The sequence below is a fragment of the Glandiceps talaboti genome, chromosome 16 (assembly GCF_964340395.1).
Source record: "Glandiceps talaboti chromosome 16, keGlaTala1.1, whole genome shotgun sequence".
Classification (NCBI taxonomy): domain Eukaryota; kingdom Metazoa; phylum Hemichordata; class Enteropneusta; family Spengelidae; genus Glandiceps; species Glandiceps talaboti.
The window spans coordinates 4623036-4648597 of record NC_135564.1 but is presented as its reverse complement, the minus strand read 5'-3'; the positions used below and the strand labels follow the sequence as shown (position 1 = coordinate 4648597).

The following is a 25562-nucleotide window of genomic DNA, read 5'->3' as shown; positions in this document are numbered from 1 at the left end:
TACATTCCTCATAGATTCGAGTGTCTCATAAAGACTAAATGTTCGAAGTAAACCGATAGCTCATCATCGTAAAAAGACGGGTTTTTTATTGACTCCGAGTTGTAAAGTTTGCATTCACAGTAAACCTACAGATGACAGTTACCGTAGCGCAATACTCAAGAGTAGATTATTACTTATGGGTGCAATGCCAGACCTCTTGATGTGTCACGTTTTATTGGGTTTACGTTGTTTTTAACATTTCCTTATACATATGGGATTTACATCAATGCCACAAGGTAATATAGCTTGTTCATGTGGGATATCACCAAACTGTATTAACCATTTTGTCCTTGTGTGACAAGTGAAGACTAGTTGTCGTATTCATTCATTCATTCATTCATTCATTCATTCATTCATTCATTCATTCATTCATTCATTCATTCATTCATTCATTCATTCATTCATTCATTCATTCATTCATTCATTCATTCATCATTAAGTTGACATATTTATTGATACGAAGGACAAGGATACTATTATACTCAATTAACCGTGTGGAGGTCAACAATTATCTAAAATGTTATAACCATAAATCAGAAATCATTTAATTGATAAAAAAACAACGATACTATATTCTCATACACATTACGTACGTCTAGTATTGTTTCGTTGAAATGGTGACCAGCTCTCTGTGTAAATTCGGTGAAATCAAACTTCTTTTTTAATTCCTCTGCCCAGTTGCTTTGGTTCCATTTGTCTAAGAATTCTTCAGAGAATAACTCTGGATTCAATAGAGCTCCTTCTTCGTCTACAAGACCTGAAATAGATTTAAAGATATTGACGTTATTATTAAACAATGTTCAGGAAATATTATTCGTCTTTCGTCACACCCATGAAAAATCGAGGCACAGCCAATGATTACATACTTAATTCTTGTGAGATTGATAAACAACTCAAACAACTTTACTTGCAACAATATCTTATCACAAATGATGAAGTTCGAAAGAAAATTCATCCTTGTTGGTAAACCATTGTGTAAAAAGACAAAAATGTGGAGTCGGAAATGTAAGTTAACAATTTTCAAGTTGGGACAAAACCTTCCACTGACACAAATCATTGGTTAAACGTAGCTGTTCACTTGTCAATTTTGAAAATATCCGGTGGCTGAAATGTTCAAGTTATCTATTATGGTTTGGACAGGACGAATATAATATTTAACATTATGGTTAACATAATCAATTATATACATATTGGTTAAAGTGGCCATATGGATGTCAAATTGGTATTTATTTTGGATTTTTTTAAATTATTAAGACAACTCTACTTGCAAAAAAAACCGTGAAATATTATCGACTAACTCCGGGTTGTAACTCAATAAATTAAAAAAGCTACAAACTGTGTAAAAAGTTTGTTATTGTGTTTAATGTTTTACAATTTGTTGACTTACAAACCAGGATTTAATATATGTTGTTTTGCATTGTTTTTTGCAAGTATGAAAACATACATGTAATAGAGCTGTTTTAGGAATTAAAATTCCAAAACTAAATACCCATGTATCATCCATATGGCCACTTTTAACACTTCATTTATATAAAATGGTAATATTATTTATTCACTTGAAGAGTGACCTCGACTAGAAAAGGATATTCAAATTGTTTGAGAAGATATCATGTGACTACATATTTAGAATACCAAGGATGAACACTTACTAATCATGCTAACATGTCTATACATTTTAACCAATTTTAATGAACACTATTTTTCAGATATCATGTTTCAGTTTAATGACATTTCTGATGGACTATAAATGATGTGATTATATATTCGCACGAACTTTCATTTCGAATGATAACAATAATAATAATAATAATAATAATATTATTACAATCCTAATGGTTTATTTCACCTAAAAATAGATGACAAACTACGGATCAAATTACACAGAGATGCAATTTTGATACATGTATAATTGAAGAACATTGGCGATAATTAAAGCTATAGAATTTGAATCGTAAAGTCAACAATACATTACTACGACTGCGTACAGAAAGGTGACAAAGACAAACGTTTCAATACCCTTAAAAGTTAAAGCAACACATTAATACAATCGTATTGTCTCGTCCGTATTTTAAAAAGTCTAAAGTAAGTTCATTATGTGATAATTATGATGTGTATCGTGGGAGTAATAGGGGTAATTTAGTTGATGGTCTGGCTTGAAAATATTGATTTCAAACTTAAAATATGAGTTATCATCTTTCCTATAACGATATTTTCTCCAATAACATTTAAGTTTTCTCTGTAGGTGATCTATAAATGATTCGGAAAGCAACCGTTGATATAAATTTGTGTTTGTTATGAAATAACCTTTCGCATTTGTCATGTCATGTCATGTCATGTCATTTCACGTCATGTCACGTCACGTCACGTCACGTCACGTCACGTCATGTCATGTCCTGTCATGGAATGAGTGATACTAAGTTATATAATTTGCATTTCAAAGTTGTGAACTGTGTTGGATGTATTATAATTTACCCATTTCCGGGGGGGGGGGTATCTTTGAACGCGAAGTTTCTTTTTATTTCTGGTCAGCGGTATACCTATAATATAAAATGTGTACAAGGCTTTTGTTTTCATGTCACAGCTTTGAGGTTACCCATGCTCAAGTAATTGTATTGGTGTGATCACTATCTTGATCACATTTATTTTTAATGTTTATGCCTTGTTGTGCCGTTGTACTTGTTTCGCTCAATTTCATGCTGAGGTTCGTGATAAAGCGTCCCGTAGCGAGAAATTAATCTCGCTGTTTGTATGCCGTATTAGCCAAAATGTTTATCACTTGACATGAATTGCTATGTTAATCAATCTTAGTAATGCAAATATGTCCCACCTGATGACACAATACTGTGGGTTTTAAGCGTATTAAAGTATCTTTTCCAATACACCACAGCAGTGGATATGATGATTAACATTCTTGCCATTTCCGGCTGAATTAGGTGACGTCATTATGAAATCTCTCAATGCCATTGGGACATGACTTATGACGTCATGCTGTTTCAAATAAATCTAGATGACATACATCATTGTCGTATTTTTAACACATTATATCATGTCCCATGCATTATTAATTTTGTTCAACCTTCAAATGTGTGTCTACCTATCACTTACAAAGTACATCTTTCAGGCAAATATTACAATATTACACTTTTGTTAATTAAAGACTGGGTAATATATGGTAATACATATTTTTTATATCTCTGAAAAGGTTCACATGATGGGTGGTTACACACAGTCATTCGTTGAAACCATATAATATCAGAGATACATTTTTTAAAGATCTTTCTGTACAACTATCTTTTGTATTTAAGTATGCTGTTCAATGTATGCATTATTTAGCATTCTACTATCCTTGGTTTGATAAAGAATAGACAATAGTAACTAGCAATGCAAATACTTGCATTAATTATCAATGGCTGATAAATAGTTCATTGATATGTAAATATGTTGTCTATGGGTATACATTTATAAAATGATTCAGTACTGTTATGATTACACCTGTCAAGTGTGTAAATCATATGAGTTACAGAGAGGTGTATGCTGTGAGTTGCAATGAAACAATGAACGGCGGATGAAAGATGATTATTTTTATCGCTATATGAGCCTTGTCAAATTGTCCACATCATTTGGCCCAGTAAGTGTTCAGTCATTTTATAGTGGCGATGGTGGGGAGGTTGGGGTGCTGTGTCAATTTGCAACATACCCCCTAGCAACAACAGGCCGTCCTGTAGGGTATATATATATTTACATTGTAATTCAAATAGAATGGGAGATCAGGTCAACGTTTCTTATAGTTTAGTAATCAACAAATGTTCCGAGGGCTCGATTCTTTTTATCTCGACGTTACCGTTTGATTAAGATGTAATCTTTATGTCTATCAAGAGGACAACGTGGATTTAGGGACTAACACGTTATATTATTTGTGATCGCCCTTGATTTAAATGAATGATGACAAGAATATACGATCAACAGAGTCTTACAGTAACAACGAGTGAGTGAGTGAGTGAGTGAGTGGGTGGGTGGGTGGGTGGTGTGTGTGTGTGTGTGTGTGTGTGTGTGTGTGTGTGTGTGTGTGTGTGTGTAAGGTGTGTGTGTGTGCTCGCGCGCACGTGGCGTACGATCAAAAACTCCAGTTACTTCTCTTATTGGCAGCGATTTTTTATGTTGTCTGGCTATGGACAATGACATGTGTGAATTCATATACGTGAATGGTTACATAGTACAATCCAATCCATTTATATGTATTTCTGTCTTCTTACATTCGACAAACTATTGAATATTCAATAAATCATTCAGCTGTGTAAAACTGTTCTGTTTTTTCTCATTTACATTGGAATGTACCCAAGAGATGGTTGGCTTTCAACTCATTAATGTATATGAAATACGAGCCCACGGTAAAGCAATATATCAAACTATGGCGATATCAATGGCCCTGTTCGTCATCAAAACTACTCCTTTGAGCTTTGTAACGATGGATTTGACAATCTCATTCGCGGTGTTCCATTGTTCGTAACAATGGGTAATCTATAAACAATTCATTAATAATAATAAAATAATGGTGGTGGTGGTGGTGGTGGTGGTGGTGGTGGCGGCGGCGGCGGCGGCGGCGGCGGGAGATAACTTTCGATCAGCAGTTCTCGAATCTGTTTTCATATATTTAATGAAACGATTTCATACTAGCGTATGTGAAATAAACAAGACGGTGCAATTTGTTGATTGAAATTAGCAAAATTTAATGTTATTGTTATTCTGTGACTTTAATGTGTGTCATAGTTATCGGTTTGATTAGCATCACCCATGTGTTTAGTTTTAATAAATCATGTCAAATTCATAGATTTATGATGGGTGCCATTAATATTGCAAGATTGTTTACGGACCGTCTTAATCACACCACATCCGGGTCACCACCAAGTATAAGATTCTAAATATAGTTTTAATTAAAATACTAAGGTAGTAATTAAGACTATGTAGTTGGTCGCTTGATTAGAAAACTGTCAATCACTTGTCATTAGCATGTGTTTAATATTTGTTTATATGGCCATAATAGTTATTTAGGTGGAACGCTGTTGGTTACGTCTGTCAGAAAGACTTTTATGTTTTGATACTGCAAACACCGATAAGGCAATGACACGTTACTGGTAATTTATCGTAATACGAACACGCGATAACTACTAATGGCAGATGACATAGTGCTATTCACATCAAGATGTTATGTTTCGATTGTATACGTCTATGTTATTACAATATATGCCAATAGGGAACTTGCAAACCAGACTGAGCATGCTCAGATGCAAAGGACTGTAGGATTATCTGTGGTTATCATATCTGGAGCTACTGATAAAATAAACCTCACACAATGGTCAGGGTAACGAATTGATCATTTGTGGTTACAAACAAAGTATCAACATTGTTTACAATACTAATTTATTAGTATTTATTATCACATTTCCCATGATGCACCATTCAACATGGCGGGTTTGCAAGTTCCGTATTAGCCTGAAACAGAACGTTGGCTGACTCGATAAAAATCTTACTAACATTGTTACATTTTATCGTCAGACTGACAAACATTTGAATAAGTACATTTTGTTACATTTTGATATTTTTAAGGGAGAGAATAACCTACAGGGCCAGGCCTAGGTTGCACATGTAAAGAAACTCTAGTGATGAAAGCAAGGGGCGAGATCAATAATTCGAAAAAAGTTATTTTGTTGACACCTTACTTTATATTATATTACTAATTTACTATAGCAAAAATGTTCCCATTTCTCGATTTTTGAGATTAAATATTTGTATTTAGAGGTTCAAAAAGAGGTTCCATTAAAAGTAAAATCTTTTTTGTAGGATGAGAACTAAAATGGTTCAACTCCCCCCCCCCCTTAAAATAAATGAATAAAATAAAAAATCCTACATTGAACCATTGATCTTGAATTTAAGATGGCTATTGCGAAATAGAATAAAGTGTGGCAGTTAGTAAGACTATTTTTGTTGACTCAAAATGGTAAAATGTAGCAAAGTAGCTACGATTTTTGACGAATTTAGACGACATTTTGTTTCAGGTGAACTGGCTTCTATTATATTATTTTAGTTTATGTATGTAAGTCGTTGTTGTTGAAGAAGAAGAATAATAAAAAAATATTGTGTGCACTAGATGAGTTTCTTCATCAACATTACTAACCAGTCCAATTTATAAATCTGTCCCTGTACATGTCAAGGGAAATTAAACAAATGCCAAATTCAAGTGAACATTAATTTGAAAGCAGCTAAAGGTGTAAGTTTTTATCTTGTAGATGATACACAAGTGCCAATGGCTAAGAGCTTGATTTCCCATGCGTAACATACATTTTGAAATATGTCTATGTAAATCAGCTAAGGCCACAACGGGACCGTTGCTTTTAAAGGTTTGTTCTGACCGACTCGCTGTGATCATTAAGGACTTTGTTTCTTTGACTTAATTAAGATAAGGAGGGAATACAAACTGTCTAATTAGACAGGATAATCTTATCAGGCTCTGTAGTTTTACGGCCTACCATACAAATATTTGATGAACTATACTTCAAACGTAATCATTGACAAATACCTACAGCAATTTATTTTATAATATCAATACTTTGTATCTTCCAAACTACGTCTATAACGCCTTCTGATCTATTATGGGTTTTTAAGTTCTTAATTTTGGTTGTTGTTGACATTTTACTCTTACATTTTCAACATTCAAAACCCTGGATAACAATTATTGTGTTGACCACATTTGCTAACAAAATAAAAACCAAAATAGATCATAAGGTGTTAGCCTAGTTTTGGGGTCTCTGAATATCAAATCAAACTGTGTGTAGTAAGAATCCTTTCTCTTTTGACCTTTGACACTGCCCAGAATGCACTTAGAGGACCAATTTAAAGTTCCTCAAACATCTCTTTGCAAATAATGAAAACTTGTTCCTGGTCCTTTTAAAATAATAATAGAAATTTGGGGTTCATCGTCTTGTTCTCAAGGAAATCAACAATCTTTTAATTTCCAATGATAAAATTAACATAGTAGTCGACGGCCATATTGGATAGAGTTAACATAGTAGTCGACGGCCATATTGGATTTTAAAATGGTTGATAGTATCATATAACCCCAATTTAAGATTTTTTATGGTTGCCCTTGATTTTTTTTGATTTTTTTTATTTTCACTGAGGAATGGTTGGTGTTTTAGTAAGCAAAGCAAAATGAAAATTTAACACTTCTATTTTTGAGGCTCGTGTAAACATATATAATTCATCACTTTAATTCGACTGGTTCACTTTAATTCGACTGGTGCACAGAAATTAAAATGCGTCATGCTTTCTTACATGTTCCACAAAAGTAAAATGAGACATGTAAAAAAATTCTCTTCCTAAATAATACATAATGCGGTTGATCAGTAAGTCGAGACATATCCCGAGGCACGCCCCAGCCCATAAAAAATGTAAGTTAAGTAATGCGTACCCTCTGGCATTTTTCAGAGAATGTAGCTAGGTCTACTGCCGCACTGTGCAATGTCACATAATCAGCAGTACACACCAAATAAAAAATGTCACCCCTTTAACAGGTCCTGTTCAGACGGAGTAACATTCCTGTGGTCAATAAATGTGTGTTACATTACTCTACATGTTGCTGTGGGTAGACATTTGATATATTCATGTATGTAAAGGTATGTCACAGGGTCTGTCTTCTCTACATGTGACAGTACCTGTATGTACATGACTTTATACAGGGATGTGAATACAGGTGTGTCACAGGTCTGATTTTATCATGATGTTTTGTACAGTCCTGAAATCTGACTAAATTTACATACCCTGTAACTGAGCTTCTACACATATCTTGATACACATCTGCGTGTGTATCCAGTTTCAGTCATGTGATAACAGCCATATAAAGTCAGAAATTGCACACCTGTATACATGACTGTGACAACAGGCCTGCTACATGTCTGTGAATGTAGCTTGACAAATTTACAGACCCTGTAACAGTACTTAAGCTTGTTTCACGTACAGGTTTGCACAGCGCTTGTTAAAGTCATATTCTGTAACTTGTTCTGCCTGTAAATTTCTAACTGTGTAAATGAGACTGGAATCTCCCACCAGCAGCAATGTCATATTGTAACACCTTTAAAGATATCACTTTACAGTGTTGTTGAGCGGGTATCAATTTGTTAGGACAACTTTGTCAATTGTACACTCTACGGTGTTTTTTTTTTCAAATCTGCAGCGTTCTATAAGCTTATTGATGCAACTGACCAATTCATAGCATTCGGTTTTTAAATAACTCAACCTTAGCACAGATGTAAACAGTCTGTAATCTCACCATGCCATGTTGGCACCATGGAGCATAGTTTGAAAATGGACGATATAAACTCGTAAATACACTATCACTGTACACAATACGCGATGCAAAGCATTTGAGTCTCGTTAATCATCTGTGATATATAAATTCGCACAATAACCGGTTAACATGTTTTTATAGAATATATGACAAATTTAAAATAAGGTCAAGTATTATCTGTACTGTTAGGCCAAATAAAAGTTGTTTGGTTCCTGTTACCCGACCCCAAGTAGTTTTTCAAGCCGACCCTAAACGGTGTTTTTTTTTATGTATTCGAGAAATATAATAATAAAATCGCAAAAATCGCGAAGTCTCACAAGAAATAGTGGATGCGGAAACTGACATCAACTTAAAAAGACAATGTAAAACTATTCTTCCAATCTGTAATGGCTGTACATCTGATAGGAAGAAATAAACAACACAGAGACAATTTGGAAAACAATGGAAAACCTGAACCAGACACTCACGCATGAAAAAATGTATAATAAAAAAAAAAAAAAAAATCTACCTACACCACCTATTTTAGAATTGAATGTAATCGGAACCACAAAATATTTTTACGCCTTATTATGAAATGACTCAATCTAGGAAGGTAAAACATAACGGATTTATGAAACACGGTAGTATTCCATGAAAGGAATAATGAGCAACCTGATAAACATCGCATATTCATGAAAAGCGGGTTGGTAAGCCATGAAATTATATGAACGTGTATAGAATGCGTAAAAGCTTAATTTATTCATTTTTTAATGCTTGGATTTTTAAGGCGTATTTTTGTAAAAAAGAAAAGAAGAAAGTTGTCTTTACCCAAAATCTACTTTCTGTCGGTAGTTGCTTATGCTATAATTCTTGAGATAAGTTGAGATATTGTCATGTAATGTTTAGTGTCAAAGGTGCGATTTTAGTGGCACAGCGTATAGGATATCCCCACCATTATTACAATCCGGCGCGCATTCGGCGTTCAAAATTACATAACAATATAAGGATATGCTATATTACTCGATGTAATATTATAAAAGGACAAATGATTGTCGACAATCTTTACATCAAAACAGCTAGTGAGGTTAGCATTCATTCTTTTGAGAAAAACAGGATTGAGTGTTATGAAATTCATATGAACATGATTAGCAAATCTGTTGAACGGTTGAAAGCTATCATATTGACCAATCATAATCTGCCATTTATATGATTCACCTAATGACTTGATGTCTTTGTAACGGGACTTTTGTATGGAGGAGAACGTTTCCAGGATTTTATAGGCACGAAGTATTTAGGTCGATTTTACAGTACCAAACTATCATTTTAAAATGCAACTACACTGTAATGACTACACTAGTTCTAATCTTATTACAATTGAATATTCTCAAAGTTTTTCTCAAAGTTTCACATTTTGAGAGGGTTTTCATATCGGTTTGCTGAAGATTCAAATCTCCCATAACAGTTTAATGAATGTACTTAAGACTTTGGTTTCTACTATGTAAATATATGTAAGAAATTGAAGCGATAATATGGAGTTGAATTACTCTAACCAATACATGGATAGTCAGTCAACGTTCTGCATCAAATAGAGCACAACGCAGTGGAGTCCTATTCCAATACTATATCCAATATAAGTTTGCTTACGTGCTCCTGTTCGTCAGAATATGTATACATTGTTCTCTAAAATACCAAATACGTAGTTACTGTCACGTGTAATTTACAGTGTTTTGTGTTATTATGCACTATGTAAAGTCCAAGAGGTATCATTAACCGATAAATGCAGGCTCTGACGTTGCGTTACAAGAATATGAATGCAGAAAAAGAAGTAAATAACAAATTGTTCCCAAAGCACCCTAGATGTCACTTTCCATTTGCCTTCAGCTGGCTTATGAGAGTGAAAGGACTGCGGAGACGTTTTTGATATTCCGTTTACACCTTGGTGGTGTTAGACATGATTAATATGTTCGTCACTTCGAAGGGAATTAATATACATCACGTATTGTTTAGATATTATACAGAGCAAAGACAGATATTATTGATAACGCGTATTGCATATTCAATAGGTGCAAACATACATATGTGTATACGGCATAATTCTACTCAAGATGCGTGTTCATCAACTGTAAGTTTTTTATATACATTGACAGGGTACAACTGTTAGGAATTAAATGCGGTGAATAACACACCAGCTAACACCAGTTTGCTGCCAAATATGGCTATAGATATTACGTTACGTCTTTGCTTTTGCTTTCTGCTCTCACATAAACACTGTAGCAAATTTATAAATCAACAAAGAAATATACACATTTTAATGCAACGTTTCCTGAATGCCTTTTTAAATGTCAAATTTTGTATAGAGTATTTTGAAGTTATAATATGGAGTTGAATTACTCTAACCAATATGGATGCCATGGATAGTTAGTCAACGTTCTGCATCAATTAAATAGAGCACAATGACTGAAGTGTGGATATAATTCTAGTAAAAACATATATGTCACAACTTAGACACGGTTAAAAAAAGGTCTTACCATTGAACTATTTAATGCAATCTATTCTACGTCGCGTTTAGTATGTTCCTGCCACAAAATACCAATAGATCGATGTATGTATGTATGTATGTATGTATGTATGTATGTATGTATGTATGTATGTATGTATGTATGTATGTATGTATGTATGTATGTAATGTATGTATGTATGTATGTATGTATGTATGTATGTATGTATGTATGTATGTATGTATGTATGTATGTATGTATGTATTTATGAATGTATGTATGTATGTATGTATGTATGTATGTATGTATGTATGTATGTATGTATGTATGTATGTATGTGTGTGTGTGTGTATGTGTGTATGTGTGTATGTATGTATGTGTATGTGTATGTGTGAATGTCCATAGAATTAACATCTTTGAGTTATATATTTAATCTAATGGATTTGTTCACAGACTTTTATAGAAGTTGAATGATACAAATTGCCATTAATTGGTGGGATTATTAATTAGTAGGCTGTGCTATCTGAGATGTCATGACACATTGTCTTTGGACTACGTAAAGTTGTCGAATCATTGAGCATTGTTCATTGTTCTAACGAATTATCTTAATTTATGCATACAACATTATGACAGCAAAATGTGACTTTATTTCAATGAGGTTACCATTACATCATTATGCAATAAATCATCCACTCTGAGTTGTTTGATCACGTGTAAACTTGATGACAAACAGTGACATTCCGATGAGAGATTATACCTAATGTAGATCAGTGGTTAATGACCCATTCCAGATTTCAAACAAATTAAAGCGTTAAGCCGTTTAATCATCGACTACAAAAAGACAAACGTGTACGTGTTAGATATAAGACTAAATTTGACTTTAAGTAGTAAAAGATAAATGAGTTTAAAACCAACTTTTCTTTGCATTCATCTCACTTGAAGGGTTCTATTACAAAGAATGATTTATCGTTTCAATTTGGTGGAAAATACATTGCTGATTAAGTTTTAATTATGTCATTGATAACTCGAAAATGTTGCAATATATAATTTGAGTATTGGTAATTTTAGTGACTACGAGTTAAAGGATACTTTTAGCATCCGTCTTTTAAATGTTATGAACAAGCAGTATTCGGTTTGTACCATGATTTACTACATACATGTGATGTCATGGCAACTTGATTTAAAGCTCTTGTACTGGGGACGCCATTGTGACATTGAATCAAATAGTAGAGATTTAAGTTTATGTTATAGTTAGAAGTATGTTGTGTATATCTACTTATGTGAAAGGCAGGCTAGGACAGTAAACACACTCAAATTCCTCTCTAACTTAATGTCAGAGATATGAACGATTAGATCAAGTGTATGCTCCTTTGTCATAAGATCAACCTGATGTGTGAAGACGGTATCGAAGTTCGAAATGTTTTGAACTTCCATAGGGATACCTAACGTACTCTCGGTGTCCCAAGATAATGTTGCATAGATTGAATAGTCACATTGCCTAATCTCCCATCATTATACCTTTGTGTCAAAGGTCACAAGTGTACCATAAAACACATATAAAGCACACACTTGACAGAATTTCAATTCCAGCTATCATTTTGTAAATAGGAAGAAACAAGTGCAATACAAATCAAAGTCAATGAGTTGGAATTTTTTCAAACGGGTGTCTCGATATGCTGCTCCTCCATCAAAATCAAGACCGTACTTTCAACTTGTCGTTGAAATAGTTATTTATTAAAAACAATCAAAAACATATCAACGATCGATCCAGGACAACAAGTGAGACAACGAGAGAGTTAGACTGAAGTAAATAGACTAGAATATGTTGATGGACGAGTTTGTCTGGAATCCTATTTGTTTACTGGTATCAATGGACTCATTTAGGTATATCTCTGGTGACAATTCAATCCCTTCACTCTCTTTGACGCGATTAAGATTTGATGTGGCTTGTGGTTTTATCATCACTGGAATCAGCAAAGTGCTTATTAGAGAATTGCCTTGTTCTCTACATTCTAGATGAGATTAGACATGCATGTTAAGCAGATACATTGGGAATACACTTTGAAAATTGATACGTTTTCTAACCCTCTTCTTATGCATTGCGAACAATAACTGTAGATTGCCGAGGTGAGCTCTCAGACTGATTTCATCAATATCGTTATCCGAAGCAGGAAATCGTAGTCGGCTTTGAGGTGTGAAGTGCCTGCTCGATTTCTGATGCAACGGCTTGCGAAGTAGTGACTCGTGAATAACGAGAATTATGCAACAGCAGATACTATGATCTCCATCTTGTTAAACAATCGATAGTGATGTTTTACGTGTTTCATGTTACGTTGTAGATTTGAGATGGTTAGATTGGCGAATGCGACAGATCACGCCGCTCTTTCTTACCAGTACTTTTATCTTAAGAATACTTATCTGAGCTATATCACGTCGAGAGCGACTGAAATCTGCGCGCGCGTTTGTGTTTGCGTGCGTGCATGCGCGCGTGTGTGTGTGTGTGTGTGTGTGGGTAATTGATTGAACATGATTGTCACGATGATTGACTACATAAAGTTATACTCCGAGATGTGCCATGAGTCTCAGAAACTGTCTGATTTTAAGGCAGAATGCGCTTTGGGAGCACCAAATGATTTATCTATGCAAACTATATTTCCTTCTCAGGAAAGCTTTTTTTTCAATAAACTTGGCTGTTTTCGAAATTTTCGTGGGTTAAGAAATTATCAAAGTCGGTCTCTGATAATTTCTATCGTGCAAAAGTAAACTTAGCTAGAATGAGATATTCTTGACGTGCAGCCCATTCAGCGGACGACTGGACAGTCAATGCATTGGTTCTCATCGACTTCCAAACCGAAATAAACTGACGAGACATTCTGTTTGCATTAGGTACGTTTTCTGGACATCTACAGTGGTGGTTTAATTTGCTTTCAACAAATTGTAATGTTTTGGTGATTGCAAACACTGCCTTAGTCATTCATTGGGTAAATAATTTAACATTCAGACAATCTGAGAAGTGCAACTTAAATTTTTTGATAATTGTCCAAAGAGGGTCATTATATGCTTCAATTAGGTTTGGTACATTGCCTGAGTAAATCAGATTGTATCCTTGTAATTGCATACAGTCATTAATTGGGATTACAACTCTCCATATATATTCTAATCTAATTTTCACAGCTCTCTTTATCTGTATATAGTTTCATAACGTAGGCGACGTGTGTTTCAACATCTTGTCTGGTGTCCTGAAATTATTTTAATTTTAACGTTCTCGTCGTCACCACCACCACCATCATCATCATCATCATCATCATCATCATCATCATCATCATCGTCATCACCACCACCACCACCACCACCATCACCACCACCACCACCACCACCACCACCACCACCACCACCACCATCATCATCATCATCATCATCATCATCATCATCATCATCATCATCATCATCATCATCGCCTGTTTGACAATTTACATGCAGCTTGCTGATATTTTGACCCAGTGCACATCGCTTCAGCCTTTAATTTTGACACTCTGACACACACGTCCACATTAAAGCTGCACAAGGTGGTACGTACACTTTTTGAAACCGTTTTGTGAGATATAATAACTTAATCGTAATATCGTACACACAGTACAGTGTTGAAGTAAATATTGATAAATGTATTTGTGTAGCTATACAGATAATACGGTACAATTACTCAGAGCAAATTAATATTGGGTCCGAACCCTAAAATCAGCACCCCGATGACAATCACGATTTCCACATAGTACTGTAACACTAACAGATAAAACAGACCCTCATTAACATGTACAGTTTTTAATAATTGGTATTTTAACAATTTTCAGTTTGGTTGTCTGATCGAAAATGTAAAACTCCAGTTACAGATAATACAGGTTTATGTAGGAAAACACATATTTAGCTTTTCGGGGGGGGGGGGGGCAATAAACACATCCGTATAGCACATGACCCTACATTGTGAATTTCGTCCATGGCGACAAAGTCAACCGACTAATGTATTCCAAAAATCAAAAGGTCACAATGTTTATCAGCATTATGTAATGAATGAAAATCTGTTCAAAGTTCTGGTCTGTTTTTTGGTCAACTATCCAGTTATCCAGTCTAGATTTACCATCTGTTAAAATGGTGGATATCGTTGTAGGTTCAGCAGTTGCTGTTATTGATTACATTTTTTCATACATTCACTAATTATTATTCATATTACGTGAATACGTGTAGTTGTCTTGGATTGTACTTTATGTGATTTAGATCTAAAAACAAGTAAATCTCTAGACGTCCATTTATGCTTTGTTTTTACCTATCCAGATTTAAACAGATAGTGCCTAGATTTCTAACAATAGATCACATTGCAATATTGATCATAGTGATAACGCATTGCTGTTTGTTTAGTTGTCAACAGTGTATCTTTCAACATCTATGTGACAAAGACAGACTGGCAGGTGTTCCGCCACACATATTTGTATTATTTTTACGTTGTTAATACAATGGATAACTATAAATCAAATGTATAGACTAAATATTAATTGTAGTGATGTGTAGATGAGTATACCACATCGACTTGTTCTATTTGTTATTGAATATATATGTATGTTTTATCCCTCAAACTTACTTGTTCATATACATATATATATATATATATATATATATATATATATATATATATATATATATATATATATATATATATATATATATATATATATATATATATATATATATATATATATATATGATAAAATGACAAGTTTGAGACGCCAGCCTTACTTACTCAGTCCCCAAATTTATAGAGCGACGTTTCACACTTTCCTCGAGCTGGTTCGTTAAAAGTAACCAACATAATACTATAATAAATAATATATATCATGTGTCATATGGATATATATATATACATATATATATATATATATATATATATATATATATATATATATATATATATATATATATATATATATATATATATATATATATATATATATATATATATATACCCTAATCAATGTGTAATACACATTGATGGAACACAAGGCCACAAGCAGCTGGTAAAAACAACGTGTTCAACTGAAGTCTGACCATCTGTTGAGTATGTATTGTTTTAAGAAGAAAGGAAGAGAAAACACAGTCGATCTATTTTTAGGTGCAAATTGAATTCGATGTAAATTTGACAAATTTCAGGGTCCGATAAAGCTGTCTGGTATTATAATATTTAATATGCATCATGCCTATTGTAACCATTCTATGTGATTAAGTTGGTGACATCAACAGCAGTAATGAAGTGACATCTGTATACTATGTAGCGGCATAACTTTGATCAAAAGACTTCATAAATATGCAAATCACCTGATCGTCACAAAATAGAAATTAAAACAATGGGCAGTTATGAATCAAATCTACAGTATATATTATCGAATAAAAATGACAAGTTGGAGACGTCAGCCTTACTTCCAATCCCAAAATTTATAGAGCGACGTTTCGGTGTGGTTAACCTGATTTGGACTTAAATTTTAATTCAAACTCAAGTAGAATTGTGTCAAAACAGTCATACTGATAACAGTACAGAATAAATCGACATCAAAATGATTGATTAAGTGACAAAATAACAATCATAATATCAACGGTTCAATGTTTTAGTTGTCATGGAAGTCATTTGACCTTTGACATGATGTGAAAGCGTGTCCACCTTTCGTAAGGTCCTCACGTTGTATGTTTATTGCAAATGTTACTCGAGTGTATACTATAAGTATGACCTTATTTGGTATGATTCTAGGTATTTATATTTGTAACATTAGTAACAGAGTTGCAATTTCCAATCATTTGTAAACTGATAAGACCTCGAAATGGTCGTGTTTTCTGCTAAATATACGTGTACAAAAATAACATATGTGCCTCTGTACACCAAAGACGTTTCATTTTTGGAGTTCTCATGATCGTCGCTTTAACCCGTATATTTAATACAATGAAATTGATATGCAATTCAACTAAATATAGCTGTTAAACAAAGAGACTTGGTGATTTATACATTCATGAGTTTTGACCTGACTAGGATCAAAGATGGAGTCACAGCTGTAAAGACTGTTCTGCTGTTTTCAAAATTAATCATTCATATCCTCACGATTGTGCGCCCTTTATTTATCCAGGCCCGTACCACTAACAATCAATACATAACTGTCTGTGACATGTTGATATGGTTTATATATTCAATTTGTATGCTATATGAATTGAAGAATGTGTCAATTATGTTGTGTGCACACGCTGTTATAGTTGGTGATAATGATGATGATGATGATGATGATGATGATGATGATGGTGATGATGATGATGATGATGGCACGTGTACCCACAACTTGTAACCGTCAACTTTAACTCCTAAATTGTACAATGTTCTAGAAAGCAACAAGTTGACTAGGGCTTGGTTTCACTGACCATAATGCAATAACCTTGGTGTCTGTCTGTCTGTCTGTCTGTCTGTCTGTCTGTCTGTCTGTCTCCCTTTGTCTGTCTCCCTTTGTCTGTCTGTCTGTCTGTCTGTATGTCTGTCTCCCTTTGTCTGTCTCCCTTTGTCTGTCTCTCTCTCTCTGTCTCTCTCTCTCTCTCTCTCTCTCTCTCTCTCTCTCTCTCTCTCTCTCTCTCTCTCTCTCTCTCTCTCTCTCTCTCTCTCTCTCTCTCTCTCCACCAGCTGTGCTTTTTATTTACTCTGTTGTATAGGACTGTATCAATACAACATGATACCAAGGTTATTGCATTATGGTCAGTGAAACCAAGCCCTAGTCAACTTGTTGCTTTCTAGAATATTGTACAATTGACGGTTAGAAGTTGTGGGTACACGTGTCATCATCATCATCATCATCATCATCATCATCATCATCATCATCATCATCATCATCATCATCATCATCATCATCATCATCATCATCATCATTATCATCATCATCACCACCACCAACTATAGGTAACAGCGTGTGCACACAACATAATTGACACATTCTTCAATTCATATATCACACAAATTGAATATATAAACCATATCAACATGTCACAGACAGTATTAATTATTTCTAGCTGTATTGTCTGATATGACGTAAGGTCATTATGGTAACTGACTGATATGACGTAATTTATGGCCATTATGTCATGTCGTATTTATGGTAATTAATGATATGGGGTATTTGTCAAATATGACGTAATTTATGGAAAAATGATTCTCAGGTAATCACGGTAGCTCACTGTATTTATGGTAATTGATTCTGCGACGTAGTTTACATTAATTGGGTCTAAGCCGTGGTTATGGTAATTGGCTATGTGATGGAATTTGTAGCGATCGTTTTAGTAACTGTTACATCACAGTTGTTTTTCAGTATAGTTGTACATGTAATTGATTATACGTCGTAAGCCATGACAATTTAATCAATCAGCCAAACCGTCAACTACGATCTGACGAGAGAGAGAGAGAGAGAGAGAGAGACAGACAGACAGACAGACAGACAGACAGACAGACAGACAGACAGACAGACAGACAGTGGGAAGTTAGGGAGGTAATGATAGTGTAATGTTAGAAAAATCAAAGGTCTGATACAAGCAATACTCTTACTTTTATGAAGATGTTAGGAATATATCTCAATAATTATCGTTTTCATAACAAAATGTGAAAATGAGTAATAACACAAACGGCTGACGCCAATATCGATAACACAAACTTGCAATTACAAATATGTCATGGACATTGATATGTACGATTTAATTTCAAGTAATCATTCAAAAATGTCTCTAAACACTATATATATTTGACCGGAATTACAAAAAAATACCCCCGGAGATATAAAAATTTGATATCGACATTCACTCAAAACTTTGCCTAAACATTTTGAACCTTCCAGCTTTAACCAATACCAAATAGCTACAGACAAGTTGTAGAAAAAAATGCTCGAGAAAAACAGTATAAGCTTAGAGATGAAAAGCTATAAATTGTGTTATAGAATCACATACTGTGACTTCATCATAGAATCTCTTATTACAAGTTACGTCATCTAAGCGTCAGATCGTAGTTGACGGTTTGGCTGCTTAATTTATATTACATGTACAATTATACTGAAAAACAACTGTTATGTAGCAGTTACTAAAACGATAGCTACAAATTCCATCATATAGCCAATTACCATAACCACGGCTTAGAACCAATTAATGTAAACTACGTCGCAGAATCAATTACCATAAATACAGTGAGCTACCGTGATTACCTGAGAATCATTTTTCCATAAATTACGTCATATTTGACAAATACCCCATATAATTAATTACCATAAATACGACATGACATAATGGCCATAAATTACGTCATGTCAGTCAGTTACCATAATAACCTCATAGAATCAATTACCATAATTACGTGATATCAGACAATTATCATACATACAGCTAGAAATAATTACCATAAATAATAATCACCCCATAGAATCAATCACTACAAAAATTATGCAATTTAGCATAATTATACAGCAATAAAAAAACTTTCCAAGACTCAAATAACGAGAAAAAGTTTCCAACGAATCCTTTTAATTTAACTTTTAAGATGGTTTTCATTATGATGGCATGACATGATTAATCAATATTTAATTCTCAGTGTGTGTGACATATGATGGATGACAAACAACCTACGTCTCGGCTAAATAACCATTGTTTTCCGAATTCAAAACATAATTACAACTTGTTGAAAGAAAACATTTCCGTCCCGGAAAATAAATCAATCAACATAATATTGTTCTGCTTGAATTGACGGGATTATATTACATTAATGTTGATCACAGACCTAATATCAGACCATGTGTCACCCAGTATAGAATTCACTTATTTGTATAATACACGTCAACCTTTAGACGACACATCTCCATTGTGATAACATAACCTTCATATGTATCTAATAACTGTGATCAAATGCCAAAGGTCATAGCTAACACGGTTAAAAAAAAACCATACTGTATATTTATGAATATACATAATATATATACATAACATATTATACATGCATAAAAACGTATGTGTAATATATATATATATATATATATATATATATATATATATATATATATATATATATATATATAACATAATATATGATGAGATTACATAACATAACATAACATAACATAACATAACATAATATAATATAATATAATATAATATAATATAATATAATATAATATAATATAATACAATATAATATGGCATTATGTGTGTGCCCAAAGGAGACATTTAAAAAACTAACCCGGCAAACCACAACACAGTGCACAAACAATTGAATCCAGTACATTTTTAAACCAGTAAAATAAGAATGCTATAATAACAGACAGAAATAGTGAGTGGTCGTTTTACAGGTAGTGATCTGACAATGCTCTCTTAACTGGCCGTATATATGTATATATATACACGAAAAATGACCAGCTGAACTAACTAACTAAAGTTCTGAAGTCAGTCTTACTTTCAATCCCAAAAGCGTCAGCGACGTATCGATGTGACTAGCACACCTTCATCAGGCTGTCAAACTACAAACAAAACCAAAGTAACTACAGCACAGGTCTGAACTTGAACTATATATATATCTTTCTTTCGCCCAAACAATATACCTGTTGGGTATATGTATATTTCTAGAGTTTAATGTTTAATCTTTTACTATGTTTATGCATGATTGATTGAATTATCTGGTACGTTACCTTCACAAATTCTATCAATATATAGTTTACATTTTGATATTTCGGAATATATAGATTAATAAATAAATCAATATGTTTGGGTGATAATTAGGAATTCAATAGATGGTAAACTGCTGTGTCTAGTTGAGATAGCAAGTAACATATATTATTATCAATATTAATAGCCTATTTACTTGTGCATAAAATTTTAAGATAATTCCCAAGTCGGCGATTATTACATGATAAGTTTTGTCCCACTAATACGTATCTCATATACAAATATCACAAAAGATTTTATTTCAGAACTGGGGAAGTACTGAAGTGTTGTTTTTTTATATTTACGTCAGGTTTTCAAAAGAGAACTCTGAAATGTTTCTATAGGTACACATACCGTTCACTGCACAATTCGATTGTCAAAGATGCTATTCGAGGCTATTATGTGAATGACAACACAATTGGTTGACGAAGTGATATAAATCTATCATATTTTATTACACATGAATTCATCTATTCATACGCAGACACGTATTACTATATAAACATGGCTTAACTGTGTGTATGCATGGATACGTACATATGCGATTATACCAAAGCAAGTTCATGACAAATTTAAACGTATCTGTCGTATCCAAGTCACTTGTTATTGATCGCTGAATTATATTCTCTTATAGAGCCCCGAGGCCTTTATTTAAACGAAGTAATAATTTTGTCTTGTATATTGTTGTTACGGTGATCCACAGAATAGAAAGCGGGTGATTACATCGATTCAGTTCGTAAATCCATCTACACAACTTTGCAGCACTGTCGTACGTCAAACAACCTCTAATAGGGAGTCCTTAATTATTACAGAGGCGGGGGAAATTAGGTGAACCTCCATCCCTTCCCTGTTTAAATTTTCTAAAAAGTAAGTCTCCTTCAGTTTCCTTTTTCTTAAGCATATGCCTCGACCCCTTCTCATACCAAATTTGTTTAAATGTCCCGAATCCGAGACTTTCATATACTCTTTAAAAACTTTGCACCCACTTTTAATTTTAAGACATTAGTTGTAGACACTGCAGATTACTGCAGTAACACTAGTTCATTTTACACCTCTTTCATACATGTCATGGATATGTGAGCAAACCTAACCATTTCAATGGTAAGGACTCTTTTCTACCGCTGTCACTACAGTAATGATTTTAAAGACAATAGTTGCATCTCACTCCTACTACTACAGTGAAGTACTGTACAGACACTGTGTGAAATAATGTCTGTGTTTCTATCTTATGTGCAGAGCGGAAGGCAAGACCTTCCAAACAATGGACGGATACACTACCAACGCTGCCTTGACAGAAGTTAGAAAACTATGAATGTATGTATATCTTGCTTCTGGTTTTCGTTTAACAAATGTAGGAACTACAACATTATGGTAACACATTTTACTCTAGGTATACATCAATTGCCACCATCACAATGTCTTACTTGGACAGTGTGTGTTTGAATCATCGCATTGTTATCGGCATCCGTTGAACTGGTACAATAGTGACAGTGATGGGATGCCAAAATCACAAAAAACAATACAAAGCTAAATGATAATAACATGAATCGTAAAATGTGACCCTCCCCTATGTTCATTTTCTAAAATGTGCCCCCCCCCCATCCCCGAACTGCTTTGTAATATCTGACGCATACCCAAATTTCTCCACGGCCCTCCCCTCGTAATCATTGACGATTCTCTTATTGAAAAGCGGTACTAGGTTTCCTGTACACATTCAGTAATTAGCCATTTTAACAGAAGGAAAGACAAGATGACCAAGCCGATAATACGCGGAGTACCAAGGATATCAAATCATTGTTCTCATCGTACATCCGAGAGTAGATTTTGACCCAGGGCGTCTACTTGGCCAAAATGTTGATTAACTACTGTAACTGAAATATATCACTGCAATACATTATGTCAGATATGCTAGATAATTGTTGTGTCCCTAAGATTGAAAACAGAAATGAAACTTAATGAACAGGATGAATTTACAACAAATCTGACCACATAACAAATTGTCTACCAACGCATGTCCTCAAGCAAAACTCGAACATTCAAACCGTTTACTCTATGTTTTCACGTTGGAATTTTAATTGATTGCCATATTTGACATTGAAGTTCTGTTTGACACGTAATTGGGAAATATCAAACTGTCAATGCGCGTGTATACTTTAGAAAGCTGTTTATGACGTCAACTTTGTACTTGACTTTTAATTATGGTGAAGTTAACTACCTATTAAATGTCCATTTCAAGTCTTGTCAAACATTTCAACCATAATTAGGTTCCTAATTTCTATAATATAAGCTGAACGATGTCAACCATTTTTGTGCCCTGCAAATTGAAGGAATAGGGGAGGTAAAATCGCAGAATAACATTTTAATGTAATCTGATCTGATCTGTTGTAATCTAATCTTATCTAATGTACTATTTTTATGGAGAGCATTCCATAAAATATCTCAATGCGCTTTAAAAAGCACAAAATCTCGCGTACAGTTCACATACAAAACAGAATCCGACGTAAGTCTCGTTGTAGAGATAGGTCTTAAGAGCGGATTTAAAATGACTGAAATGAAGTGACAGTCTGCAGATACGATGGCAGACCATTCCACAAACATGAGGTATAAATTGAGAATGCCCTATCACCATAATAAACAATATTACTGAGTGGTTGATGTAGATAAATTTCGCTCATTGAGTTCCTGCATAGAGCATGGCTAGTGCTACGCTGAGTTAGCAACTGATCAATATAGCTAGGTGCAAAACCAGTTTGAATGTTAAGCAGGGAATTTTGAATTCTGCTTGCTGTTCTACTGGTAGCCAGTGCAGCTCTTTGAATTTAAGTAACTAATTATAGTAGATGCTTTTCATCATCGTAAATATTGATGCATTTACGTGAACATCAATTGTCATTATTAACCCTCTACGTAACCTACACAAGGCCACACAACTCATTCTATTTCATCCTTTTTTTCATCTGCTCACTGTAAATAAACATTCCGAGATATATATACTAGTATTCTTGCCATTTTTACCATAAATGGGCGTCTTGCAATGTTGGTCCACGCTACCGTTACCGTTGAATGGATTTGCCTGTCCCTCTTCCAGTTGTACATTATTCATGAGCAGCATTCTCTAGTTTTGTATATCACATATATAATTAAGGTTCACTGCCGGTAGTTGAACAAGTTTATTCGTTTGTCAAATATCTTTAGAACAGTATTGATTCTGTACACACTGGAACACTTTTAACATTGTATGATAATCACTATGAAGTGATTTCAATACTAGCCGTACAGCACACACAATTCATATATTATGCAAGCATATAATCCGTTCCTGTCACACATAATTTCGTCTATAGGGGAATCATACAAAAAAAGTAAATCTTAACGACGGATATGGAAATTGTACAACCACTGTTGTTCCAGACGTAATCTTTTGTTGAACTGGTTGCAAATCCCAACCAATTTGTTTATAAAAACTCGTCAAAATGAGCTTAACCGTCTTTGAATGAATTATCAGTATTCCAAGGTCGAATGCTGTTGCATTTGTTATTTTTCTGAGCTATATTTGAACTCGTAAATGTAGAATGTGTCTTTCTGGGCAGGATGGTCTTCTCATATCAAATAATTAAACAAGCTGACACTTGTACTAACTATGCCTAAAAATACAATAATATTATATTATATTACATTTTATTGTATTGTGTAGAAAGTATACCATGTATACAAATTTGACTAAGTGCTTTCTTGTATTATGAAACCACTCATGTCTATAATTATTCACACTGATATTTTTAATAGTAGTCAGTTCGGTTCAGCCTTATCGAAGTCATATCATTAAATTAATCAGCATTGATACGGTTGTCTAATCACATTGCCATTTCACGTCGTCGCCTATAAACCGCAGTGTTTTATATCATGTCTCGTTACTGTTGAAATGTAGTCTAACACTGTAACTTGTCTCTTAACATGTGTTGCCGAATTTGAAGAATAGATGTATATTTTTCTAAATCGCTGTTGTCAAAGGTCGCCGTGTTTTCTACGTACACAGACACATCCGCTTTATGCGCACATTTCAGTTAATAAAATAACTTATCACCTGGTCAGCGTTTGCCTGCCGGGGCTGACAATCCTAATAGTATTTTTGTACAGCAAGCTGCTCTAGGCCGAACGACAAACTTTACTCTCTTTTTAAACAGAGGGGGAGTGGGGAATAATAAGATATTCAAACAAACCTAAAGATTGACCGACGTGGACCATATCGGTTGGTGTTATCGCCGTTCTTCGGTATTTGTTGAAATTACAAACTGTGATAGCAGGGAATGGCATATGAGGCAAGTATTCAATATCAAGCTTGGTTATGTGGTAGAATTGGGCATAGTTCACCGCAGACGACACACACTGGAAAAGAAGAACCCCAAGCGACGTTAACACAAACAGAGTCCACAGCAGCTTTCGGATACGAGAAGTTTCGCCAACGGTGTGTTTTACTCCATGTATATCAGACACTTGCGAAGCCCAGTGTATCCAACGCAAAGACGGCGATGCAGGTTTACTTTCAAAGTTTGAGCCGTCCGTAGACACAGAGCGACTGGCGATATTATACGATAACGATCCGGAATACGCGTTGTTATTTATTTTTCGGGAGCGACCAATCCCGTAGCCATTGTCTCGGAGCTCCATGCTTCAATAATATCTGTCCGCTCTCTTTGAAACTCACTTCAAAGCCACAATGACGACATGACAAGTGTACAGCTGCCTGCGACTGAACATTCCACGAATCGTGAACTGATTTGCATGAGAACAAGGGAGAAGCTCCTTTTTAAAAAAAAACGTCCTATCACATTGGAACCGCGTAACAGATGATGTCAAACACTGCTATAGAATGGGGCACGTCGCTTTCTGTCGTCCCAAGGTACATCTGACAATAGTTTTTTTCCCAAAAATCTCAAGGCAAAACTCGATATAAAAAATTCAAA

The 25562-nt window shown here is 34.3% G+C and overlaps 1 protein-coding gene across 1 annotated transcript in view; it reads right to left on the bottom strand.

The window, feature by feature from the left end:
- The window catches only part of LOC144447793 (acid-sensing ion channel 1C-like), a 33966-nt gene extending 8690 nt beyond the window's left edge, over positions 1–25276 (bottom strand). Inside the window, exons 1-2 of the mRNA XM_078137878.1 lie at positions 24819–25276; positions 633–796 (exon numbers count right to left, since the gene is read on the bottom strand). Of these exons, the coding sequence (XP_077994004.1) occupies positions 633–796; positions 24819–25266 (612 nt within the window). The 5' untranslated portion in view covers positions 25267–25276. The remainder of the gene's footprint in view (positions 1–632; positions 797–24818) is intronic.
- Between the last annotated feature and the right edge of the window lie 286 nt (positions 25277–25562).